Here is a 24,153-nt window from a genome sequence, read left to right on the forward strand (position 1 = left end):
CAGAGATTTTATACTGAATTGTAAATGTGGACACAGCAGCAGCCAATGATTTATAGAACCATCCATACACCAGAGTAATAAATTACTGTCATACCTATGACTTGCTACTGTTCGTCCCTATGAATACAAAATAGTATTATTACCTTGGTCTTCCCAAGCTGCCATTCCGTATCTGTTGTGTCATGAAGATGGAGTAAAGTCTCACACTTGCCTTTCAAATCCTCAGGCAGGGTCAGATTTCTCATTAGAACTTTATACCTAGGAAGTGTAAGAAAGAGGGCAATCAATAACTAATCAGAATAACCAGGTTAACATATATTTAAAACAATATAACTGGAGAAATACATCTTCCCAGGTTGCAGCAGAGTACTGTATATATGCAAGAAAACACCCATTGTAGGCTTGTCCTCTTGTCTTATCTTCTTGGCAGGAGGCAAAGGACTATTAGGCCAGAAATGAGGTGGCCACTGACCTCTATGGCCAGCAGATGTCTGGGGCACAGCAAGCACGTATTCTCTGATCATCCATTCAGAAATCTCTTATGGCAGGCCATCAATCCCACACCAAGAAACAGATATGTTTTGACTGTGTGTGAGACATCTGTTCATATAGAGATCAATGATCTAGCAGAGTGATTATCTTAGAGTCCACTTAAAGCAAGTGTGCCCATAGCCTCAAAATATACTTAAAGGCGTTTTCCAGGAGTAATGATTATTTTTTTATCAAGTGCACCCCGGCACAGAAGATTTATAATTGACTGCTCCACGTCGCTCTGATCCTCCACACTGCCACCGCTGTCTCCGTCATCTGGCCTCTGCTCTGTCTACATCCAGCAGTGCATGGATTCTTTTATTTTTCTCGCATTTGATTTGTGAATAAGTCTAAAACTAGGTGTGCCAAAAATGTGCAAATTTTGGTGCATTTTATGACAAGGTTAAGGTGCAATGACCAATAACTGAAAAAATATATATATATAACATAACTATCAACTAATCTTATTTTGTGTTATAAATAAATATATATATTATAGCAAATATTAAACATAAATATAGGGACATAAAGGCAGAAATGCAATATACTGACCTAAAACAAAAATCATTAAAAGGTCTTCTGACAGGAAAACCAGCTCTGCGGATTCTAACTGTTTCAAGCATTCCTGAGTATCTTAACTGATTGAGGACCACCGACTGGTCAAACTGGTCTGGCATCTGCAGAAAAAGCAGGGAAAACAGCACATTAATACAGATAAAGAAAAGGATTTATCGTGCATTACTATTTCATAATAAAATATGCCAATTTATTGCAGCAATACAATAACATAACAGCCACTGAACAATGACCAGGCTGCTTCACCTGCACAAGATCAATCCCTTCCATGGTTAAATAAATAAAAAAAACTAAAAAAAAAAATGGAGAGGGCTAATATTTAGGGATAATATTCTGTCATAATCCCATAATGGTTAGAGAGGTGGTATTGTTTTTCATGAAGACAAATGAGTCTTCTTTAAACAGTTAATTGGAACAATATGAAGATGCACATACATTAATAGTCAACAACCAACATGTGACACGTACTGAATTATCAACAGTAACCCCCAAATATGAGAAGCCAATTAATCAAAATGAAGGAAAGGAGGTGGAGAAATGAGACAAAGAAGGAAGAGAAAGGAAAGAAGGAAGGAAGAGAATAAAGGGGAAGGAAGGAAGGAAGGGAAGGAAAGAAAGAAGGCAGGGTTTGGAGGAAGGAAAGATAAGGAAAGGAAGCAAAAGAAAGGAAACTGAAGGAAAGAAGGCTTTAAAGGAAATGTGTCATCAAAAAATGACCTATTGTTTAAATCAAATTTTTATGTTTAACATATTGTTAAAGAGATTTTGATTATGTTATTTTTAACTTACCATGCCAATATCTATATTTAAACAAAAACCATAAAATCCTGCTGTTTTCATACTGGCCACTAAGAATAGGCGCCACTTCTTGGTCTATACAGATCACTTTACTGAAGTTACCTCCTTATCTATACACAGAGGTGATATCATTAGGATTAGAATGACAGATAAGACAGGATCCCCTCCTGACCATTGTGTCTGTGGCCCATGTGGCTGCCGTAAAGCAATTTTCTTAATACTTTCTAAATGCTACTAAGAACAGCTAAGCCAAGTTGTCAGTCCCTATAATCATGTTCTGGAAATGGAATAAAAAAATAAAATCTGCAATCAGAAACTATCTGGTTTAAAGTGGCAGAAATTTTTGGGGTGACATTTCCATTAATGCAACCAGAAAGGAAAATGTAATGAAAAATGTTACATTCTTATATGTATTAGCCTCGATGTAGTCTGCCCCTAATAAATAAACCTTTCCATGAATATATACACACATATAGATCTCAATGCATCATGTACACCATTTCCAGTTGTACCTAATCAGTCCAGTGACTAAATAATGTACCTAAATAAAGCTTTCCCAGAAATGCAGTCCTTCTAGATACATACTGAGAGAAGACATTACTTTACCTTGAATACTAAAGAGCCAGCGGCATCTGGCACTGGATTTGTCCCCTGACTTACATTTACATGAAGAACAAGCTGTAGAATGACCTGCGCCAGTGAAATGAAGAGGCCGAGATATAATGAACACTACAGCCATGCTCAGTATCCATAGTAACATTTCCCAGTCTCATGGGTCATTGTATAGACTGTGATCATCTCTCAGGGGCCTCTTTGACCCAGAGAAGTCAATGGGCGCAGAATGAGTGGTATCTAACCTTGTTGTTTCTCATTTTGCCTCGATACATTTTCAACATACTTTTGAAGAGTACAAAATGTCTGTATGGTATAATACATGTTGCCACTCCATACACCCACTTGTTCTTCCTTGTCCCAGAATCACAATGCGATGCATTCACCTCTTATCTCTGATTGACATTGTTATTTCTTGTATGGATCATAAATCAGAGCCTCTATTTGTTCTGTCATTTACTATGCGATCAAGTATGCCGGTCTGAGTACAAAATGTACCAAACCCTGACCCCTGACATACTGTAACAGCGACAAGAATTAAGCAAATGCATAACTGCCCTAACCAAGCAAATTGCCGAAAACACTATACAACCTATACAAATGCAGAGAAGAATAAGGTTATAGTAGTTGGCAGAACCTAAAAGAGCCATGTAACGTATACACTGTCAATTCTATGATCAAAGATACAGGTTTTGGTTAAGCTCATGTACAATAGTGCCATCTTGTAAGCAATACTTCATGAAAAACTCATTTACTTTCCTATACCTAGCGCAGATCTTTGAAAGATGGAGCCTAACACCGATTCTCTGGTGCTTTCTGAATCTTTGTTTCATGCACTGCCGATTCAGGGCTAGGCATAACACATTGTAGGAAGGTTCCTTTAAAAGGGACCTAAACTTCTCTCTCTCCTTCTCTCATCCTAAGGGGTTCGCCAGCAAACAGCGTTTATCACTCTGAGGATAGGTGATAAATGTTTCATGTCTGAGGGTCCAAACACTGGGACTTCATCAATCACAAAATGAGGGTCCGTGAGTCCTCTGTGTGACCGAAATGCTAGTGTCCATGCATGCCTGCTACTCCATTCACTTCTATGCATGTGCACTACCACTCTTTAAGTGCAGGGGAATTGGGGACCCCTGTTCTTATGATTTTTGGGGTCCCAGCGGTTGAATCCCCAGCTAACATGCATCAATCACCTATCCTGTGGAGAGGTGATAAAAATGTTCATGGACCAACCCACTGAAGTAAACAAGCTGCATATACAATGGAGACCAGGTTTTGCTGCCATTTTTGACAATTTACCTAATAACACAGGAAATACCCTATCAATTCTGTGTTGCTTTTTTAATTGGCTGATAAAAAAGCCTAAAATACCCAAATAACAACTAAGGCCATGTTCTTGCTACGCCCTGATGCCTGAAAACTGACATCTATCCTATACTACAAATGTACAGTAGCGCGCAGGTTCCTATCCTAGGGTGGAGATGAGATATGGTTAGTATACTGTATAATGAGTTAGGTGACTTTATATTGTTTTTATTTTAACACCAGCAAATACAATATATATTTAAAGGTTATACAATCTATGGTCTATAGCCTTCCCCTTAGAAGTGACCGTTTGCTGTTCTCTCATAACGCGTGGCTCTGCAGTATTGAGCACCTCTAGATGTTATGTGAGGTCTCCTAAGGACTTGTGCAAATAAAACATGCAAGTTCAAGTACAGTTTATTGTTAATAATAATGGCCTCTTTGTATCTGAAATCTGTAACTATTTACAGGGAGGTTTTTCTTCTGAACTGCGGTCAGAAGCTTTCTGCATGTCTCTGACTACTACTACCTAGCACACTATGTAGACTGTGGAGATCTTATGGTGATTTTCATATGCGCATGCCATATTTTCTTTGTTAAAGGGCACCTGTCACCATGACTGTGTATACAGAGATAGCTGTCAATCACTAATGGCAGCCTCCTTTGACTTCAAAAATCTGAATAAGCAGGAATTTCCATGTATAAATTACAGGTTGTACAGAATGTTTCCCCACAATACTCTATATCAATCTGCTCCGCTCCTCCTGCTCCATAACATGCTGTCTGCAGCTCAAATACCATGTTCAATGTGACAGGTTCCCTTTAACTTCCTCACGACCGCCGTACGCAGGATTGCGTCTTCGCGCCGGTGCGTCCTCTCACGAGACGCGAGATTTCCGGGTATGCCGGCCCGCGCATGCGCATCGCGGGCCGGCAAAATTCAAAGAAGAAGTTCGTCATCAACCTGCCGGCCACGATCATTGGCTGGCAGGTTGATGATTTTCAAAAAATCCAATCAGCAGCCATTTAACCCCACATATTAGTAAATATGATGGGGTTATATGGCTGCTGTGCTCCTCTGCTCCTTCTTTTGGTCGGTTGGTTCCAGGAGAGGAGCAGAGGAGCACATCATCACTGTGAGTACCCACTACAGTACACTTAGCCCCCAGATCACCTCCCAGCACCCAATTAACCCTTTGATCACCCCTTCTTGCCCCTGTCAATCACTAGTGAAAAGGAAAAAAAGTGATCAGTGCAAACTGTCACTTTTTTTTTTCCACTGGTATTGACCGTTAGGTTTTAGGTATAGTTTAGGTCCCTTGGTTAGGTAGTTAGCGATCAGTTAGCGCCCAGCCCACCGCACCGCAGTCCGTTATTCGCTGATTAGCGTATCGCTAATCAGCATTTGTACTTTTATAGTATCTGAAAGTGATCAAAACTGATCACGGTCAGATCTATAATAGTACTAGTGTCACTTTAGTTCGCCCTCCACCCAAAACGCAGTGTTTGCCCGATCAGGCCTGATCGGTCGCCCCCACACGTGCGTTCGCCCACGCCCGCCCCACCGCAGTGACAAAAAAAATTTTTTTTTTTGATCACTGCACATTCACTTCACACGCACTGCGGCGATAAAAAAATCAGTTTTGATATTTTTTATCAACCGCAGCGGCCTCCGGTACTTCGCTAGCCTCCCCTTTGTAAGACAGGCTTGCTTTTTTTTCTTGGGTAGTCTCAGGGAATACCCCTAAATTTAGTTGCCCACATGTCTAACAGGGGGTATTCCTCTGAAGAGGCCTACAGGCTTCTGACCCAGTCGGATGAGGAGTGGGAACCCTCATCTGATGAATCCAGCGGGTCAGAATACGAACCTGTAGAAAGCAGTGGCTCTCTGACCCAAAGTTCGGACGAGGAGGTTGAGGTCCCTGATAGCAGCAGGCGTACCCGGCCCCGTGTCGCTAGACCGCAGGTTGCGCAGGATCCGCTTCAAGAGCAGCAGAGTGGGGCTGGTGCTGTCGGATTACGTGGTGAGGCATACACCAGCAGCCCAGCCCTTCCTGGACCTAGTACCAGCACTGCCGTACAACCTGGTGAAGTAGCGAGCACCAGAAGGGCAGTTGAAGCTGGTACGGTGGCACGTGCAGTAGTGACCCCGTCGCAGCCACCGCAAAGACGTGCCCGTAGAGCCCCTAGAATCCCAGAGGTGCTGGCAAACCCTGATTGGCAGTCCCCAACTTCAGCCGCACCCGTAGTTTTCCCTTTCACTGCCCAGTCTGGAGTTCGGGTTGAGACAGCTCAGATCGGTTCGGCCCTGGGATTTTTTGAGCTGTTCTTGACTGCGGAGCTTTTAGACTTAGTTGTGGCCGAAACAAACAGATATGCCACACAATTTATAACCGCTAACCCGGGAAGCTCTTATGCCCAGCCTTTCCGGTGGAAACCAGTCCAAGTTTCCGAAATTAAAACTTTTCTGGGCCTCCTCCTCAACATGGGCCTGACAAAAAAGCATGAATTTCGGTCATATTGGTCCACGAACCCAATTCATCACATGCCCATGTTCTCTGCTGCTATGTCCAGGACACGATTTGAGACCATCCTGCGTTTCCTGCACTTTAGTGATAACAGCACCTCCCGTCCCAGGGGCCACCCTGCTTTTGACCGGCTCCACAAAATTCGGCCCCTCATAGACCATTTCAACCTGAAATTTGCAGATATTTATACCCCAGAGCAAAACATCTGCGTAGACGAGTCCCTTATACATTTTACCGGGCGCCTTGGCTTCAAACAATACATCCCAAGCAAGCGCGCCCGGTATGGGGTCAAATTGTATAAGCTCTGTGAAAGGGCCACAGGCTATACCCACAAATTTCGGGTCTATGAGGGAAAAGATCAGACCCTGGAGCCGGTCGGTTGCCCTGACTACCTGGGGAGCAGTGGGAAGACAGTTTGGGACTTGGTGTCACCCTTATTCGGCAAGGGGTACCATCTTTATGTGGACAATTTCTACACAAGTGTGGCCCTCTTTAGGCATTTGTTTCTAGAACGGATTGGCGCCTGTGGTATCGCGCGAACTAGTCGCGCGGGCTTCCCCCAACGGCTCGTTAGCACCCGTCTTGCAAGGGGGCAGAGGGCCGCACTGTGTAACGAAGAACTGCTCGCGGTGAAATGGAGAGACAAGCGTGACGTTTACATGCTCTCCTCCATTCACGCAGACACGACAATACAAATTGAGCGAGCAACCCGTGTCATTGAAAAGCCCCTCTCAGTCCACGACTATAACCTCCACATGGGAGGGGTCGACTTCAATGACCAGATGTTGTCTCCGTATTTAGTTTCCCGACGCACCAGACGCTGGTATAAGAAGGTGTCTGTATATTTAATTCAATTGGCTCTGTACAATAGTTTTGTTCTCTACAGTAAGGCTGGGAGAACTGGATCCTTCCTCAAATTTCAGGAAGAGATCATCGCGAACCTCCTGTATCCAGGAGGTTCCGTGGCCCCATCCACCAGTGTAGTTAGCCGTCTACACGAGCGACACTTCCCCAGTGTCGTTGCTGGTACCTCAAACCGACCGCCACCCCGAAAAAAATGTCGTGTCTATAGCAGGAGTGGAATAAGGCGTGACACCCGCTATTTCTGTCCTGACTGTCCGGACCACCCTGCCCTATGCTTTGGAGAGTGTTTCCGGAAGTACCACTCACAGGTACACTATTAGCATAGGGATCATCTCACCAGGATAGGCACACAGGGCTATTAGGGCCCATTAACTCACAGCTGCTGCAAACGTCTCCTTTCACATGGGACAAAGTGCATAACGCACTTCGCCACATCTTTGGGTGATTTGCGCTTTGCACATTGTCCCATGGGGAAGGAGAGGTTTGTTCTATAAAGGTAAAAAAAAAAAAAAAACAGGTAAGCAAACAGGTTAATGTTTAGTTCCAAAAGTTAAAGTTACATGTTCTGTTCCAAAGTTAATAAAATTATTGCGTTGTGGCCTGTTTTTTTTTTTTTTTTTTTTACCTTCCAGGTGGACCAACCGATCGACCAGCTGCAGCACCGATGTGCATTCTGACAGAAGCATTGCGCTGCTGTCAGATTACACGCAAGTCGGTGTATGCGGCGCTGCAAGACGGGATTTTCTCCTCTGCAGTGACAGATACGTTTGCCGAGGCATACGAGCTGAGGAGGAGGCGGCGTTCCTATGCTTTGGCAAGCAAAAAAAATCCCGGCAATGATTTATTCATCCACATCGATTGATGCGAATGGAGAAATCTGGTTTGCCAGGGCATACGAGCTAAGTGGGTATGGATGTAGGGCGGAGCTCCTATGTCCTGGCAGACGCCTTTCCCCTCCATTTTTTTTTTTTGGCAGAGATTTTTTCATCCACATTGATCGATGCGAATGAAGAAATCTGTGCCGTTCATTTTTTTCTTTCAGCCCAGAGGCTGAACGGAAAAAAAAATCTCATTACCTGTATGCTCAATATAAGGAGGATAGCAGAAACTCCTAATGCTGCCCATACATGTAATGATTGCGGAGACCCTCAAATGCCAGGGCAGTACAAACACCCCACAACTGACCCCATTTTGGAAAGAAGACACCCCAAGGTATTTGCTGAGGGGCATATTGAGTCCATGAAAGATTGAAATTTTTGCCCTAAGTTAGCGGAAAGTGAGACTTTGCGAGAAAAAACAAAAAAAAAATCAATTTCCGCTAACTTATGCGAAAAAAAAAAAAAATTCTATGAACTCGCCAGGCCCCTCATTGGATACCTTGGGGTGTCTTCTTTCCAAAGTGGGGTCACATGTGGGGTATTTATACTGCCCTGGCTTTTTAGGGGCCCTAAAGCGTGAGAAGAAGTCTGGGATACAAATGTCTAAAAATGCCCTCCTAAAAGGAATTTGGGCACCTTTGCGCATCTTGGTCAAATGCCAACTTTGTATAAAAAAATGGGAAAAGTTGTCGTTTGCCAAGATATTTCTCTCACCCAGCATGGCGAGTTCCTAGAATTTTTTATTTTTTGTCGCAAGTTAGTGGAATATGAGACTTTGTAAGGAAAAAAGAGAAAAAAAAAAAAATCATAATTTTCCGCTAACTTGTGACAAAAAATAAAAAATTCTAGGAACTCGCAGTGCCCCTCACGGAATACCTTGGGATGTCTTCTTTCCAAAATGGGGTCACTTGTGGCGTAGTTATACTGCCCTAGCAATTTAGGGGCCCATATGTGTGAGAAGTACTTTGCAATCAAAATCTGTAAAAAATGACCGGTGAAATCCGAAAGGTGCACTTTGGAATATGCGCCCCTTTGCCCACCTAGGCTGCAATAAAGTGTCACACATGTGGTATCGCCGTACTCAGGAGAAGTTGGGGAATGTGTTTTGGGGTGTCATTTTACATATACCCATGCTGGGTGAGAAAAATATCTTGGTCAAATGCCAACTTTGTATAAAAAAATGGGAAAAGTTGTCTTTTGCCAAGATATTTCTCTCACCCAACATGGGTATATGTAAAATGACACCCCAAAACACATTCCCCAACTTCTCCTGAGTACGGCGATACCACATGTGTGACACTTTTTTGCTGCCAAGGTGGGCAAAGGGGCGCATATTCCAAAGTGCACCTTTCGGATTTCACCTGTCATTTCTTACACATTTTGATTGCAAAGTTCTTCTCACACATTTGGGCCCCTAAATTGCCAGGGCAGTATAACTACCCCACAAGTGACCCCATTTTGGAAAGAAGACACCCCAAGGTATTCTGTGAGGGGCATGGTGAGTTCCTAGAATTTTTTATTTTTTGTCGCAAGTTAGTGCAATATGAGACTTTGTAAGAAAAAAAAAATCATCATCATTTTCCGCTAACTTGTGACAAAAAATAAAAAGTTCTATGAACTCACTATGCCCATCAGCGAATACCTTAGGGTGTCTACTTTCCGAAATGGGGTCATTTGTGGGGGTTTTCTACTGTCTGGGCATTGTAGAACCTCAGGAAACATGACAGGTGCTCAGAAAATCAGAGCCGTTTCAAAAAGCGGAAATTCACATTTTTGTACCATAGTTTGTAAATGCTATAACTTTTACCCAAACCATTTTTTTTTTGCCCAAACATTTTTTTTTTATCAAAGACATGTAGAACTATAAATTTAGCGAAAAATTTATATATGGATGTCGTTTTTTTGCAAAATTTCACAGCTGAAAGTGAAAAATGTCATTTTTTTGCAAAAAAAATCGTTACATTTTGATTAATAACAAAAAAAGTAAAAATGTCAGCAGCAATAAAATACCACCAAATGAAAGCTCTATTAGTGAGAAGAAAAGGAGGTAAAATTCATTTGGGTGGTAAGTTGCATGACCGAGCGATAAACGGTGAAAGGAGTGTAGTGCCGAAGTGTAAAAAGTGGCCTGGTCATGAAGGGGGTTTCACCTAGCGGGTCTGAAGTGGTTAAAGGGATTGTAGAGTCAGTACATATTGATGACTTATCGTCTGGACAGGTCATCAATATCTGATCAGTGGAGGTCTAACTCCCTGCACCTCTGCCGATCAGCTGTTTTGAAGAAGAGGCAGTGCTCGTATGAGTGCTACTTGCTCTTCAAGATTACAATGTGCATCGTTTTGGAAGTCTTGGTGCCGCAGTGTAATTACAAGTGCTTTTTCCATTTACTTGAATGGGATGAGCACGTATAATTACACTGCACCACCGCTGCAAGCGAGACAACGCACAGTGTAATCTTGAAGAGGAAGCAGTGCTTGTACAAGCGCCTCCTCCTCATCAAATAGCTGATTCTGGGGGTGCCGTAAGTCGGACCTCCACCAGTCAGATATTCATGATCTATCCTGAGGATAGGTCATTAATATTATTGGCTGCACAACCCCTTTAATATGTCATTGTGTAAAAATGTTTCCACAAAAGAGAGAATATTGAGAATTAAGGGGATAATTTTTTATTACACTTTGTGGGTGTCATTGCTCCTACGCAAAAAAATAAATAAAAAAATGGCAAACCGCTGGTTTGTGACTTTTTAAATGCCATTTCAACAAAACATTTTGTGTAAATGCTATTTTTACACCACCCTTGGCACGTTACGAAAAAGAGAGTGGCATGGGCAGAGGAATCGGCCCTGGAAGATTTATCATCACTAGTGCCAGTTTGATGGCATAAATGGTGACAATGGAAAGATTTCATTCTAGATACAAGGCCGGCTGGAGGATGCCCTTAATTTATGACAAGATGTGCTCCTCATCCTTAACTAAGCACATCCTCTGGTGTTGCAGGGGCTATCAAGACTAGTGTAGAGTATGCCGGTCTCCATAAATAACCCCCAGTGAGTGAAAGATATTAGGGGAGACTTATTCATTAAAATGATTTGCACAAAAAAAACTGTTGTACATGCCGTACACCACATTTATTAAGTGTTTTTATAGACTTTTCCATCTGGCTCAACGGGGAAAGGTGGTTTGATAGGAATCACGTGGTCTACCAGAAGGGCTTGATATGCGCTGATGTGCACCAAAAATGGCGTAAAGTAAACCTAATAGGTGGGGTAAAGTCAGACTAGACAGTCTAAAGGTGTACCAGATTTATCATCCTGCATCAGTCACTGTGATAAATCTGGTGTAGTTTTAGACAGACTAAGTTCACATGGTCCAAGTCTAAATATTAGACACTATGCGTACCTCTGCCCCATTGAGTATTCCATTTAACAGCCCCAGTTACACATATTGATACATGGCCCTTTTTATGTCATTGGGAGTCAAAACTGCTCAGGTTTATCTTTGAAACAAACATCTAACCTTGTAGACAGCACATAAACAGTGAAGGTCAACCTTGACTATGGGGCTGATACCCATAGTTTGCTACTGCGTACCCAGCCTGACTGTGAACACGATAATCACGCCATCAGACGCCTATTATATAGCATCTGCGTCTCCACGGTTACCTATTTATATACAATGGATTACATTGTCCTTAATTTGATTAAAGGCAAGTGATTAATTTTATTTGATATAATATTTCAGTACAGTATACTTGATCTATCTATCACCAGGACTATATCAATGTTCCCAGCAATAAAGTTTCTCGCGGTTAATGACACATTTATGCACTTGACAGTTTCACATAACAGCAGGTTTTCAGCAAGTGCCTGACCATTTAGAGCATCTTTTATGAGGAACTCTATAGGGACACTGCCTCAGCTTCCCCATAATGTGTTAATAATATGGTCTTATGTCAAGCCAATTAAACTTTCTGAATGATTAATTTCAGCACTGTATGGTCACTGCGTCGGCTGTCTTCTTCCATTGTCTACAATCATCTTTTCTCCATAATTCAATCAGACTTGTAGATGAAAGACAGATTAACATGACAAACAGGCCATCGGATGCCTATTATATAGCATCTGCCGCTTCATGGTTACCTATTCATATACGATGGATCGCACTTTCCTTAATTTGATTAACCGCAAGTTATAAATAATATTTATTATATATATGATCTTTTACAACAGTATGCTTGATGCATTTATTTTAGGCTTCGTTCACATCACTGTTCAGCCGCTCCGTTCTCCTGTTCAGTTTAGGAGCAGGAGAACAGAAAGGAAGGATTGGGCACATAACTGAGCCGAACGGAGCCTACGGACCCCATAGACTATAATGGGGTCTGTTAGGTTTCCGCTCAGAGGAAGAAGATTTTTGAAGCGGAGACAAAAGTCTGGCGTGCACAAAAATCATCTTCTGAGCGGAAATCTAACGGACCCCATTATAGTCTATGGGGTCCTTAGGTTCAGTTCGGCTCAGTTATGTGCCGAATCCGTCCTTTCCATTCTCCTGCTCCTAAATGGAGCAGGAGAACGGAAAGGCTGAACATTGGTGTGAACGAAGCCTAATATCTATTATCTATCTATCTATCTATCTATCTATCTCATATCTATTGTCATTATCTATCTACATATCTATCCATTTAAAATCCATTTATCTTCTATCTATCTATATATCTATCATGTAGTTATCTATCTATCTATCTATCTATCTATCTATCTAGTATCTATCTATCTTCTGGAATACCATAGCTTTAGTCTGAAAGAGAACCCCAGTCTTGAGAGGTAATGGAACATAAAAGTTGCTAAGATACTATGAGAGTCACATTTTCTTTTTACTGTTCCAGAAAAACCTTGAGAAAATTGTCCACTGAGCTCTTTACAAATTGAATTTCATGATACTATAATGACAATGCTAATATGTCAATGTAATTAATTAATTTGACAATTAACCTGTATAGCTCTTATGTCTTCATGGTGATAATTTAGGTCTGATTTGTACATATTTGTTCTGTCTGGAATAACACAAATGTCAGGCTGCTATTTGCTAGACAGGAAAATCCCTTTGTCTGTAGAGTCAATAGTTACAATCTGATATTGAGAAGAAATCTTTCCAGTGACACACACAATATATCCAAAGCTTCATTGAACAAAGATTTATTTTTGTAACTTTCCTTTAGCAGAGCCCAGAAACAAAGATGAATGTTTGAACAACGAGGTGTAAATCAGTGATGCTTGAATATAGGAGTCACTATATTTGCTATCATCCTCACTCTCACCATCTATCAGACTGACTTGAATAAAGGATTTCAAGATATCGGCCTGCTTTCTATTCTATGTTCTAAAGTAAAAGGGTTTGCTGTATTGGAGTGGTCACCAAGTACTGCACTACATGTATTGGTGGTATGGATAGTGTATGGTATGGACCCTGAGATCCTGGGACTAGAGGATTGTCCTATTACGGTCAGACTTCACTATTAACTTGGTAGCCTCTTCATGGTGCTCATCCCAAGGAACGCCAGGGGTCGGACAACATTCTGATCAAACATTGACCGCCTATACCAGAAAAGGTCAGTCATTTCTCTACCATAGGAAAGCATTTCATTTTTCGTCTTTACACTCCTTGGGAGTAGTTTCCTCAGACAGGTTGCCGATCTTATGCTACTTTATTTTTTAGAGGTAGATGGCTTTTGTATGTGCTCTACTTAAAGCACTGTACAACAATCAGTTTTCTTGAACAAACAATGACCTGAATTATGAGATTGTCACCTGTGGAGGACACAGACATTTATGGTGACAGTGAATATGACCTGTTTCAGGGGGAGAAAACACAGTGTACATTCTTTGTCTGTCACTAATAACTGAACAGAGAATCCCATTCTTACCCACCTCATAGATGCAGGGCAACTATTCAAGGCAAAAATACGAAACCTCTGAAATCACAAAGCTAGGGTTTTGTGTTCAACCATGAATTGAACTATCTAGGTCAGTGTGAGGAGCACTAGAAGAAAATTCTATGGCACTCAAAAAGTCCTTTGCGATTCAAAGCATTTTATTCTATAATGTGCAAACTATACAGATGAGTATACACTTATTCACTAATCAGCCACCCTGTTTTTTCACCCATGTGACTGTGGCAGCAGAAATATAGGGAAACCTCCAGGTTGATAACTGAATAAGTGTATACCTGGATATTTTGCACATTATTGAATAAAATGTTTTAAATCTCAAAAGACTTATTGTGTGGAGTGCCATAGAAATTTCTTATAATTCTACAGACTTTCAGGTCCTCGACAGGCAACCATTACGGGTTAACGTGTGCAGGTCTCATCATCTTCTATGTAGTATGAGGAGAACTTGATCTATCTTATTCTTTTCACAGTTTCTATCCATCTATCCACACGTCACACCAGGATGTGTTATCTGTGGTTATATAGGACCACATTTTATAGATGGTTTACAGTAGAAACTAGGACTAATGGGGAACTATTGCTGTAGGCTTAAAGGGGTTGTCTACCTTCAGCAAATAGCATTTTTCATGTAGATAAAGTTAATACAAGGCACTTACTAATGTATTGTGATTGTCTATATTGTCTCCTTTGCTGGCTGGATTCATTTTTCCATCACATTATACACTGCATGTTTCCATGGTTACGACCACCCTACAATCCATCTATGGTGGTCATGCTTGCACACTATAGGAAAAAGCACCAGCCCATGTGGCCTCTCATGGTCCTGGCCGCCAGAGTGGCCAACGCTTTTTCCTATAGTGTGCAAGCACGACCACTGCTGATGGATTGCAGGGTGGTCATAACCCCTGGATACGAGAAGTGTATGATGTGATGGAAAAATGAATCAAGCCAGCAAAGGAGAAAATACGCTGAATCACAATACATTAGTAAGGGCCTTATATTAACTTTCTGATAAATGTCACTTGCTGAAGAGAGACAATCACTTTAAGTGTATGGCCACACATGGCGTCAACACTGCAGACTTTCTCAAGCGGGTGAAATATTCACAAATCTCATATACATGCTGCAGAAAATTCTGCCTAATGTGACATGCATTGTGGATATTAACCCCTTGATACAGCATGTCTTTTGGATCTCAGCTACCATTTTTATTTTATTTTTGTCACATCTAAAGAGCCAATACCAAGATTTTCACGATTGCAGTTGCCAAAGGGCCAGAAGGATGCAGAAGATGTTGGGCAGTTCACTAAATCAGGAAGCTCACATTGAGCTTAAAGGGGTTTTGTCACTTCAGCAAATGGGGTTTATCATGTAGAGAAAATTAATACAAGCCACTTACTAATGTACTGTGATTGTACATATTGCCTCCCTTGCTTGCTGGATTCATTTTTCCATCACGTTATACACGGCTCATTTCCAGGGGTTATAACTAGTGTTCACCGAATAGAGCTTTCGATCATAGATCCAAAGTCGATTGTTCAAGCACTTCGATTTAATGCTGTCTAAGACCTGTCTCCATTCAGCATTAAAATGCATTGCCTCTGTGGAGGCAAAATTTGTTTCATCTGAAGTCATGTGAGACTTTGGTGAATTAATTCGATATTAATTTCTGCATCTTTAAAAACATTTAAAATGAGCAATCCAAAGTCGGGTTTGGTACTGAGGTACCAGCCAGTACCAAACCTGACTTTTGATTTAGAAATTAATACCTAATTCATTCACCAAAGTCTTGTGCAACTTCAGGTGAAACAAATTTTGCCTCCACAGAGGCAATCCATTTTAATGCGTATGAAGACAGGTCGCAGGCAGCAATAAAACAAAGCGTTTGAACGAATCGACTTTGGGTCCTTGATCCGAAGCTCGATTTGCTCAAGCCTAGTTATGACCACCCTGCAATCCAGAAGTGGTGGTCGTGCTTGCAATTGTGGACAAGACTAGGACATGTTCTATTTTTTTGCGGAACGGATGAGGACCCATTTTGCGGACGTGTGAATGGACCCTAATAGGAGGGGATATTAATACTATATGGGGGACAACTGTGGACATTACTGTTTGGAAACAAAGGCAAACCTTACTATTGTACACAGTGCCTTGCAAAAGTATTCACCCCCTTGACTTTTTGTCGTGTTTTGTTACATTAGAGCCTTAAGTTCAATGTTTTGTTAATCTGAATTTTATGTGATGGATCAGAACACAATAGTCTAAGTTGGTGAAGTGAAATGAGAAAAATATATAAATAAAACTATTGTTTAGAAATAGAAAACAGAAAATTTGCATGTGCGTATGTATTCACCCCCTTTGTTAGGAAGCCCATAAAAAGCTCTGGTGCAAACAATTACCTTCAGAAGTCACATAATTAGTGAAATGATGTCCACCTGTGTGCAATCTAAGTGTCACATGATCTGTCATTACATATACACACCTTTTTTGAAAAGCCTCAGAGGCTGCAACACCTAAGCAAGAGGCATCACTAACCAAACACTGCCATGAAGACCAAGGAACTCTCCAAACAAGTAAGGGACAATGTTGTTGAGAAGTACAAGTCAGGGTTAGGTTATAAAAAAATATCCAAATCTTTGATGATCCTCAGGAGCACCATCAAATCTATCATAACCAAATGGAAAGAAAATGGCACAACAGCAAACCTGCCGAGAGACGTCCGCCAACCAAAATTCACGGACCGGGCAAGGAGGGCATTAATCTGAGCGGCAGCACTGAGACCTAAGGTAACCCTGGAGGATCTGCAGAGTTCCACAGCAGAGAATGGAATATCTGTACATAGGACGACAATAAGCCGTATGCTTCATAGAGTTTGGCTTTATGGCAGAGTGGCCAGATGAAAGCCATTACTTACAGCTAAAAACAAAAAGGCACGTTGTGAGTTTGCGAAAAGGCATGTGGGAGACTCCCAAAATGTATGGAGGAAGGTGCTCTGGTCTGATGAGACTAAAATTGAACTTTTTGGCCATCAAAGAAAACGCTATGTCTGGAGCAAACCCAACACATCACATCACCCAAAGAACTCCAACCCCACAGTGAAACATGGTGGTGGCAGCATCATGCTGGGGGATATTTTTCAGCCGCCGGGACTGGGAAACTGGTCAGAGTTGAGGCAAAGATGGATGGTGCTAAATACAGGGATATTCTTGAGCAAAACCTGTACCACTTTGTGCGTGATTTGAGGCTAGGACGGAGGTTCACCTTCCAGCAGGACAATGACCCCAAACACACTGCTACAGCAACACTTGAGTGGTTTAAGGGGAAACATGTAAATGTGTTGGAATGGCCTAGTCAAAGCCCAGCTCTCAATCCAATAGAAAATCTGTGGTCAGACTTAAAGATTACTGTTCACAAGCGCAAACCCTCCAACTTGAAGGAGCTGGAGCAGTTTTACAAGAAGGAATGGGTAAAAGTCCCAGTGGTGAGATGTGGCAAGTTCATAGAGACTTATCCAAAGCGACTTGGAGCTGTGATTGCGGCAAAAGGTGGCTCTACAAAGTATTGATTTTAGGGGGGTGAATAGTTATGCACATTGACTTTTTCTGTTATATTTTTTTTGCTATTTGTTGTTTGCTTCACAATAAAAAAAAATATATATATATCTTCAAAATTGTTGGCATGTTCTGTAAATGAAATGATGCAAATCCTCAAACAATCCATTTTAATTCCAGGTTGTGAGACACCAAAATGTGAAAAAAGTCAAGGGGGGTGAATACTTTTGCTGAAAAAGCGAGAAACCAAAGATGTCTTTGCATTACACTCTGCAGGGATAGTGGTCTGAGCTGGAGGGTTAAGAAAAGGGTAAGTAAAAAAAATCCAATCACAGAGGACGTCAAATGTACGTCACTGGATGTAACTGTACTGCAATGACTTATATGATCTGCAGAGTGCCTGTGCAGAACTGGTAGCTACTACTATATGGTCAATGTCTGGTTGTAATATTGGCTTAGTACAGTAGTCTGTACTCTAGTGTCAGTATGGTGGTGTTCATTGACGATGGTGGTAATTTTTTTATTGGTAGTATTGGTCTTGGTTTAATGGCTTTTGTTCAGTAATAGTATGGTGATAATATTTTTACTTGTATAGTAGTATTATGTTTAATTTGTCATGTAATATTTATATTTATGTTTTAAGCATGAATTGCAGCTGATATCACTATATATGCAACATAGCTGGTATGCATTCATTCTGAAAACGGTAGAGCACCATTGCCATTGATGCGAGAGGTGAACGACGGCTATGAGGATGGACCAACACGCTACAGTAGAGCAGATCACTGCCAAAATGAACCAGGGGACTGCAAGATGTGTATTCAAAACAACAGTTCAGTATCAAAATTGGACCTTTGATGATTGGCAAAGGGTTGCTTTCTACAATGAGTCATGTTTTTTGCTTCATCAAACAGATGGATAGGTGAGAAACATCAGAGAACAAACACCCTGGAACCTTTACTGGTCTGGGGAATGTTTTCATGGCATTCGCTAGGCCTAATAATCTACGTGGAAGGCACTCTTAATCAATTTGGTTATGAATCCATCTTTTCAGATCACATACACCCATATATGCCGATTGTCTGATTGCAAGACAATGCACCATGCTACATGGCTAGAATTGTCCCACATTGGTTGGAAGAGCATGACCAAGACTTCCAAGGATTACTCTGGCACTCTAATTCCCCAGACTTGAACCCAATTGAGCATTTTTGGGACCACTTTGATCATCATGTTCACTCTATGGATCCTCCCCACAGGGATGCAATGCAGTCAACATGGCTCCAGATATCTGTCACAACCTATGAGGACCTTATTGAGTCACTCCCAGCTCGTCTAGCTGCTGTTTGTGCTGAACACAGCAGTTACTTTGGATATTAGCTGGTGGTCATAATAATGTGACTCAACTGTGTATACTACAGATGATATTGATCCCTCACCTTCAATTAAATTACTAGATACACTCTATATATATATATATACGTATATATCATATTTTTCGCCCTATAAAACGCACCTTTCACTGTGTCTTATGGGGAGAATACTAATGAGCGCTTCCATTCGGGCTCTGTACTCACTGCTTCCTAGTCCTCTGCCGTTGGCTGTGCTGTGGCTGCACACAGCGTGAAGGCGCTCTGACTATAGGTGCTCATACGTCTTAGCTCAGCATATTGTGCATATCTTTTTAATTGAGTAAGGGGAATGCTAGAGTCTTCTGACATTCTTGGGGAAAAAGAGAGAGTCTTTTGACATTTCCATAGGTAACATGACTATGGGCTTGTATCTCATGAAGTGTTTTTTTTAGAGATGGTGCCAGGAAGACGGAGGAATGAAATCATCTGACAGCCCTATAAATGGGATGTGACTGGTTTGTTAAATTCTGCTATCAGGTTTCTGAGACTCCTCCATATTATGCTGACACCTGTTAATATAAATAGTGGATGAGAAGCTACTTACATCTTGTGTTTGTTTCTATGACGGTCTATGGGTCATATTGAAAATAGTTTCTTATAATGTCAAACACTATGGTAGATCTGAGATATGTAGGACATCCTCTAGTTGGTTTATAAAAGTGCAAAATGAGGTGATATAAAGTGGCATAGAATTACAGATCTATCAGTGCAGATTGTGTCGGTGTGTATAATCTGGGATTAATAATACAGCATAGCAGTCAGTATAGCAGATTGATATCAGTGCAGCAGACCAGGTTTGTGTAGCTAGATAAGAGTCAAAGCAGCATCGATCTTGTCAAATTAGTAGATCTGAGCATATCAATATATCATAGCTCTGCCTTTCAGCGCAGGGCTGGGAGTATTAATACGGCAAGGGTTAGGTTGTCAATTCAACCAATCAATTTATGTAGCATTGCTGGGTTTTATGTAGAAGGGCAGAGCAAGAAACAGAAAGTCACCCAGCAAGTCCCAACAAAAGTGAAATGAATAGGCAGGTGCAAAGCAATACAAAAACGTTGAATTGGTAAATGTGCTGCCAGTGTTGGGGCACTGACATACATTCAGGCTTTTTGATGCAGATTTTGAAGTCAAAATCAACTGTGGATTGTACAAGGAGAGAAAGTATTAAGGACAGATCCAACTTCTCCAATTTTTTAAATTAAGTCCTGGTTTTGGCTTAAAAAACTGCATAAACAGGGCTCATGCACATGAACGTATTTTTTGTCCGTTTCTTTTTTTTTTTTTTTTGCAGCCTGTATGCAGAACCATTCACTTAAATGGGGCCATAAAAAACAGAAATTACTCCGTGTGCATTCCGTGTCCATATGTCCACAATGTCCACATGGATGTTCTGCAAAAAAAAATGGAACAAGTCCTATTATTGTCTGCATTACGGACAAGGATAGGACTGTTCTAATAGGGGCCAGCCATCCTGTTCCGCAAAATGGTGAATGAATACAGCCAGTATCCGTGTTTTGCATATATGCAATTTGCGGACCGCAAGACATCAACAGTCGTGTGCATGAGCCCTTAGACTGTGCAGGGACACACCCATTTGATAAGGGGAATGCTAACATCAGACTGTCAATTTACTCATACATTTCTAGGAGGAATAACAGTGGACTGGCGCAACACAGAGGTCTAAGAAAAGTTGCTCCAAAAGTAGTTCATGAGAAATGCAAGAATTTCATCCAAAGTCGATTTGCTCATCCCTAATAATAATAATAATGATATCGCAACTCCAACATATTAAACATAAGGGACAGGTATAAATATACATTTCCTAAATTCAGTATAAAATCCATCGCCTTACACCTTGAACACCTTCACTTATAACACACTATTCCATTCATTTACACATACAGAACTATGTTAAGGCATAATTCATGTTCTATCAGCTCAATACCACAGGTACGGCAGGTAACGACCCTAGACCAGAGGCAGCCCTGTGTCCCTGCATTAAATCCCTATCTTGGATTATAGGTAAGGAGTTCAGCACACCTACCTTTCCTGTATTCCTCTGTGCGCTTGGTTTCCTTCCTTCCTAAAAGGTCTGCATGCTAGCAGTGACTGCACAGGAGTGCACGCAGGCTCCGGCACACACACAAGGCTTTCTTATACAGGCTGGTATTTCCAGTCCCCCATGTGATATCTTTGGCTGAGATTGTTTAATTCATTGCGCCTAAAGGAGGTCACTCTTGGAAGATAGCCTTGCAGGTTCAGTGTATCAGCAAAAACTGGCAGCAAGCAGCATAAACAGCCACCAGAACTGTATACTTCAATAACTTGTGCGGGCAGGAAAGATCTTGAGGTTTAAGCAAATAGCATTCTTGGAACAGTCAACTGGAAGAAATACAGACAACCTGCTGCAGGTTGGCCCTGCCTATGAATACTTATTAATGAGGCATACACTCTGTGAGAGCTTTCTGAGCATTGCAAATCTTCCCCAACTATTTCCAAGGCAACCTAGTCAGTAGGATGTCAACCACAGTGGCGCTCTGAAGGGTTCTTCTCAATAATGGGCTCTTCACAATTCAAAAGCTCCATCAGACAGCTATGTGCAATGTGACAATTACTAATTGAGGGTTAGGAAAAATGCCAACTATGACTGGAATAAAATCTAGAAGGTATCACAGCAGGTAGACTCCCGGGTGTAATATACTGTCTGACTGTAAATAGACTAATAAGGACACGTTCACATCTCCTTTAGTTTTCCATTATTCTGATCCGTCAGAAGACAAGAAAAAAAAAAAAAAAAACTGATCCTTTGTGCCATCATCTGGAGTTATAACATATATACTTTGTCATGTTTCTTACTGTAACAAAAGCAGCAATTATCTTTAAGTTGTGTGAGATTTTAAGAAGTGGCTAAGGCTGGGTTCAGACCTGAGCGTTTTACAGCGTGTTCCTGCGCGCTGTAAAACACTCAACAGGCAAGAACCAATGATTCCCTATGGGCATGGTTCTCACCTAAACGTTTTACAGCGTGTACGAACGCGCTGTAAAACGCCCTATGCCCCAAGAAGTACAGGAGCTTCTTTGGGGAGTAATGTCACGCGTTCCCGCACATAGACTTCCGGGAATGAGCGACAATGGACGTTTGCTTGTTTCCGGAGCCGCGTATGTAAACGCCCGATAAAATCGCGCATACAGAGCGCATACAGAGTACGCTCAGGTGTGAACCCAGCGTAAATCCTAGGAGTGGAGCTGAGTATTACAATAGCTCGTCCTGACAACTGGGCAGATTTAAATATCACGTACCTTCTCACATTTCACTCATGCCCATTTATTCAAAATAAACACTTCTCAAGCCAAATAGACATGGTAACACTGACACCTGATGTTATTCTTTATATATACATTTCTCCAGAATTATGTATAGTACTATATACAGTGCCTTGCAAAAGTATTCACCCCCCTTTGACTTTTTTTTTTATTATATTACAGCCTTAAGTTCAATGTTTTGTTAATCTGAATTTTATGTGATGGATCAGAAAACGATAGTCTAAGTTGGTGAAGTAAAATGAGAAAAATATAAAAATAAAACTATTGTTTCGAAATAGAAAACAGAAAATTGGCATACGCGTATGTATTCACCCAGTTTGTTAGGAAGACCATAGAAAGCTCTGGTGCAACCAATTACCTTCAGAAGTCACATAATTAGTGAAATGATGTCCGCCTGTGTGCAATCTAAGTGTCACATGATCTGTCATTACATATATACACCTTTTTTGAAAGGCCCCAGAGGCTGCAACACCTAAGCAAGAGGCATCACTAACCAAACACTGCCATGAAGACCAAGGAACTCTCCAAACAAGTAAGGGACAATGTTGTTGAGAAGTACAAGTCAGGGTTAGGTTATAAAAAAATATCCAAATCGCTGATGATCCCCAGGAGCACCATCAAATCTATCATAACCAAATGGAAAGAACATGGCACAATAGCAAACCTGCCAAGAGACGGCTGCCCACCAAAACTCACAGACTGGGCAGGGAGAGCATTAATCGGAGAGGTAGCACAGAGACCTAAGAGACTGGAGTATCTGTACATAGGACGACAATAAGCCGTACGCTCCATAGAGTTGGGCTTTATGGCAGAGTGGCCAGAAGAAAGCCATTACTTTCAGCTAAAAACAAAAAGGCACGTTGTGAGTTTGCGAAAAGGCATGTGGGAGACTCACAAAATGTATGGAGGAAGGTGCTCTAGTCTGATTAGACAAAAATCAAACTTTTTTCGTCCATCAAAGAAAACGCTATGTCTGGCGCAAACCCAACACATCACATCACCCAAAGAACACCATCTCCACAGTGAAACATGGTGGTGGCAGCATCATGCTGTGGGGATTTTTATCAGCAGCCAGGACTGGGAAACTGGTCAGAGTTGAGGGAAAGATGGATGGTGCTAAATACAGGGATATTCTTGAGCAAAACCTGTACCACTCTGTGCGTGATTTGAGGCTAGGACGGAGGTTCACCTTCCAGCAGGACAATGACCCCAAACACACTGCTAAAGCAACACTTGAGTGGTTTAAGGGGAAACATGTAAATGTGTTGGAATGGCCTAGTCAAAGCCCAGCTCTCAATCCAATAAAAAATCTGTGGTCAGACTTAAAAATTGCTGCTCACAAGCACAAACCATCCAACTTGAAGGAGCCGGAGCAGTTCTGCAAGGAGGAATGGGCAAAAATCCCAATGGTAAGATGTGGCAAGTTCATAGAGACTTATCCAAAGCGAATTGGAGCTGTGATTACCGCAAAATGTGGCTCTACAAAGTATTGACTTTAGGGGGGGGGGGGGGGGGGGGGGTGAATAGTTATGCACATTGACTTTTTCTGTTATTTTGTCCTATTTGTTGTTTGCTTCACAATAAAAAAAAAAAACATCTTCAAAGTTGTGGGCATGTTCTGTAAATTAAATGATGCAAATCATCAAACAATCCATGTTAATTCCAGGTTGTGAGACACCAAAATATGAAAAAAGTCAAGGGGGGTGAATACTTTTGCAAGGCACTGTACTATTCATTGCACTTACTTGCTTTTATACTTTCTTTATCGGCAGTGAGTGTATTGATATTTATTACACAACAACATATTTTTAATTCAGTA

At 41.4% G+C, this 24,153-nt stretch overlaps 1 protein-coding gene across 1 annotated transcript in view; it reads right to left on the reverse strand.

Moving 5' to 3' along the window:
- MYO10 (myosin X) overlaps nt 1-24,153 on the reverse strand; it is a 230,000-nt gene that overhangs the window by 48,354 nt on the left and 157,493 nt on the right. The window contains exons 20-21 of the mRNA XM_044295842.1: nt 1,084-1,208; nt 144-258 (exon numbers count right to left, since the gene is read on the reverse strand). Of these exons, the coding sequence (XP_044151777.1) occupies nt 144-258; nt 1,084-1,208 (240 nt within the window). The remainder of the gene's footprint in view (nt 1-143; nt 259-1,083; nt 1,209-24,153) is intronic.

Source organism: Bufo gargarizans, chromosome 5 (genome assembly GCF_014858855.1).
Source record: "Bufo gargarizans isolate SCDJY-AF-19 chromosome 5, ASM1485885v1, whole genome shotgun sequence".
NCBI classification, from domain to species: domain Eukaryota; kingdom Metazoa; phylum Chordata; class Amphibia; order Anura; family Bufonidae; genus Bufo; species Bufo gargarizans.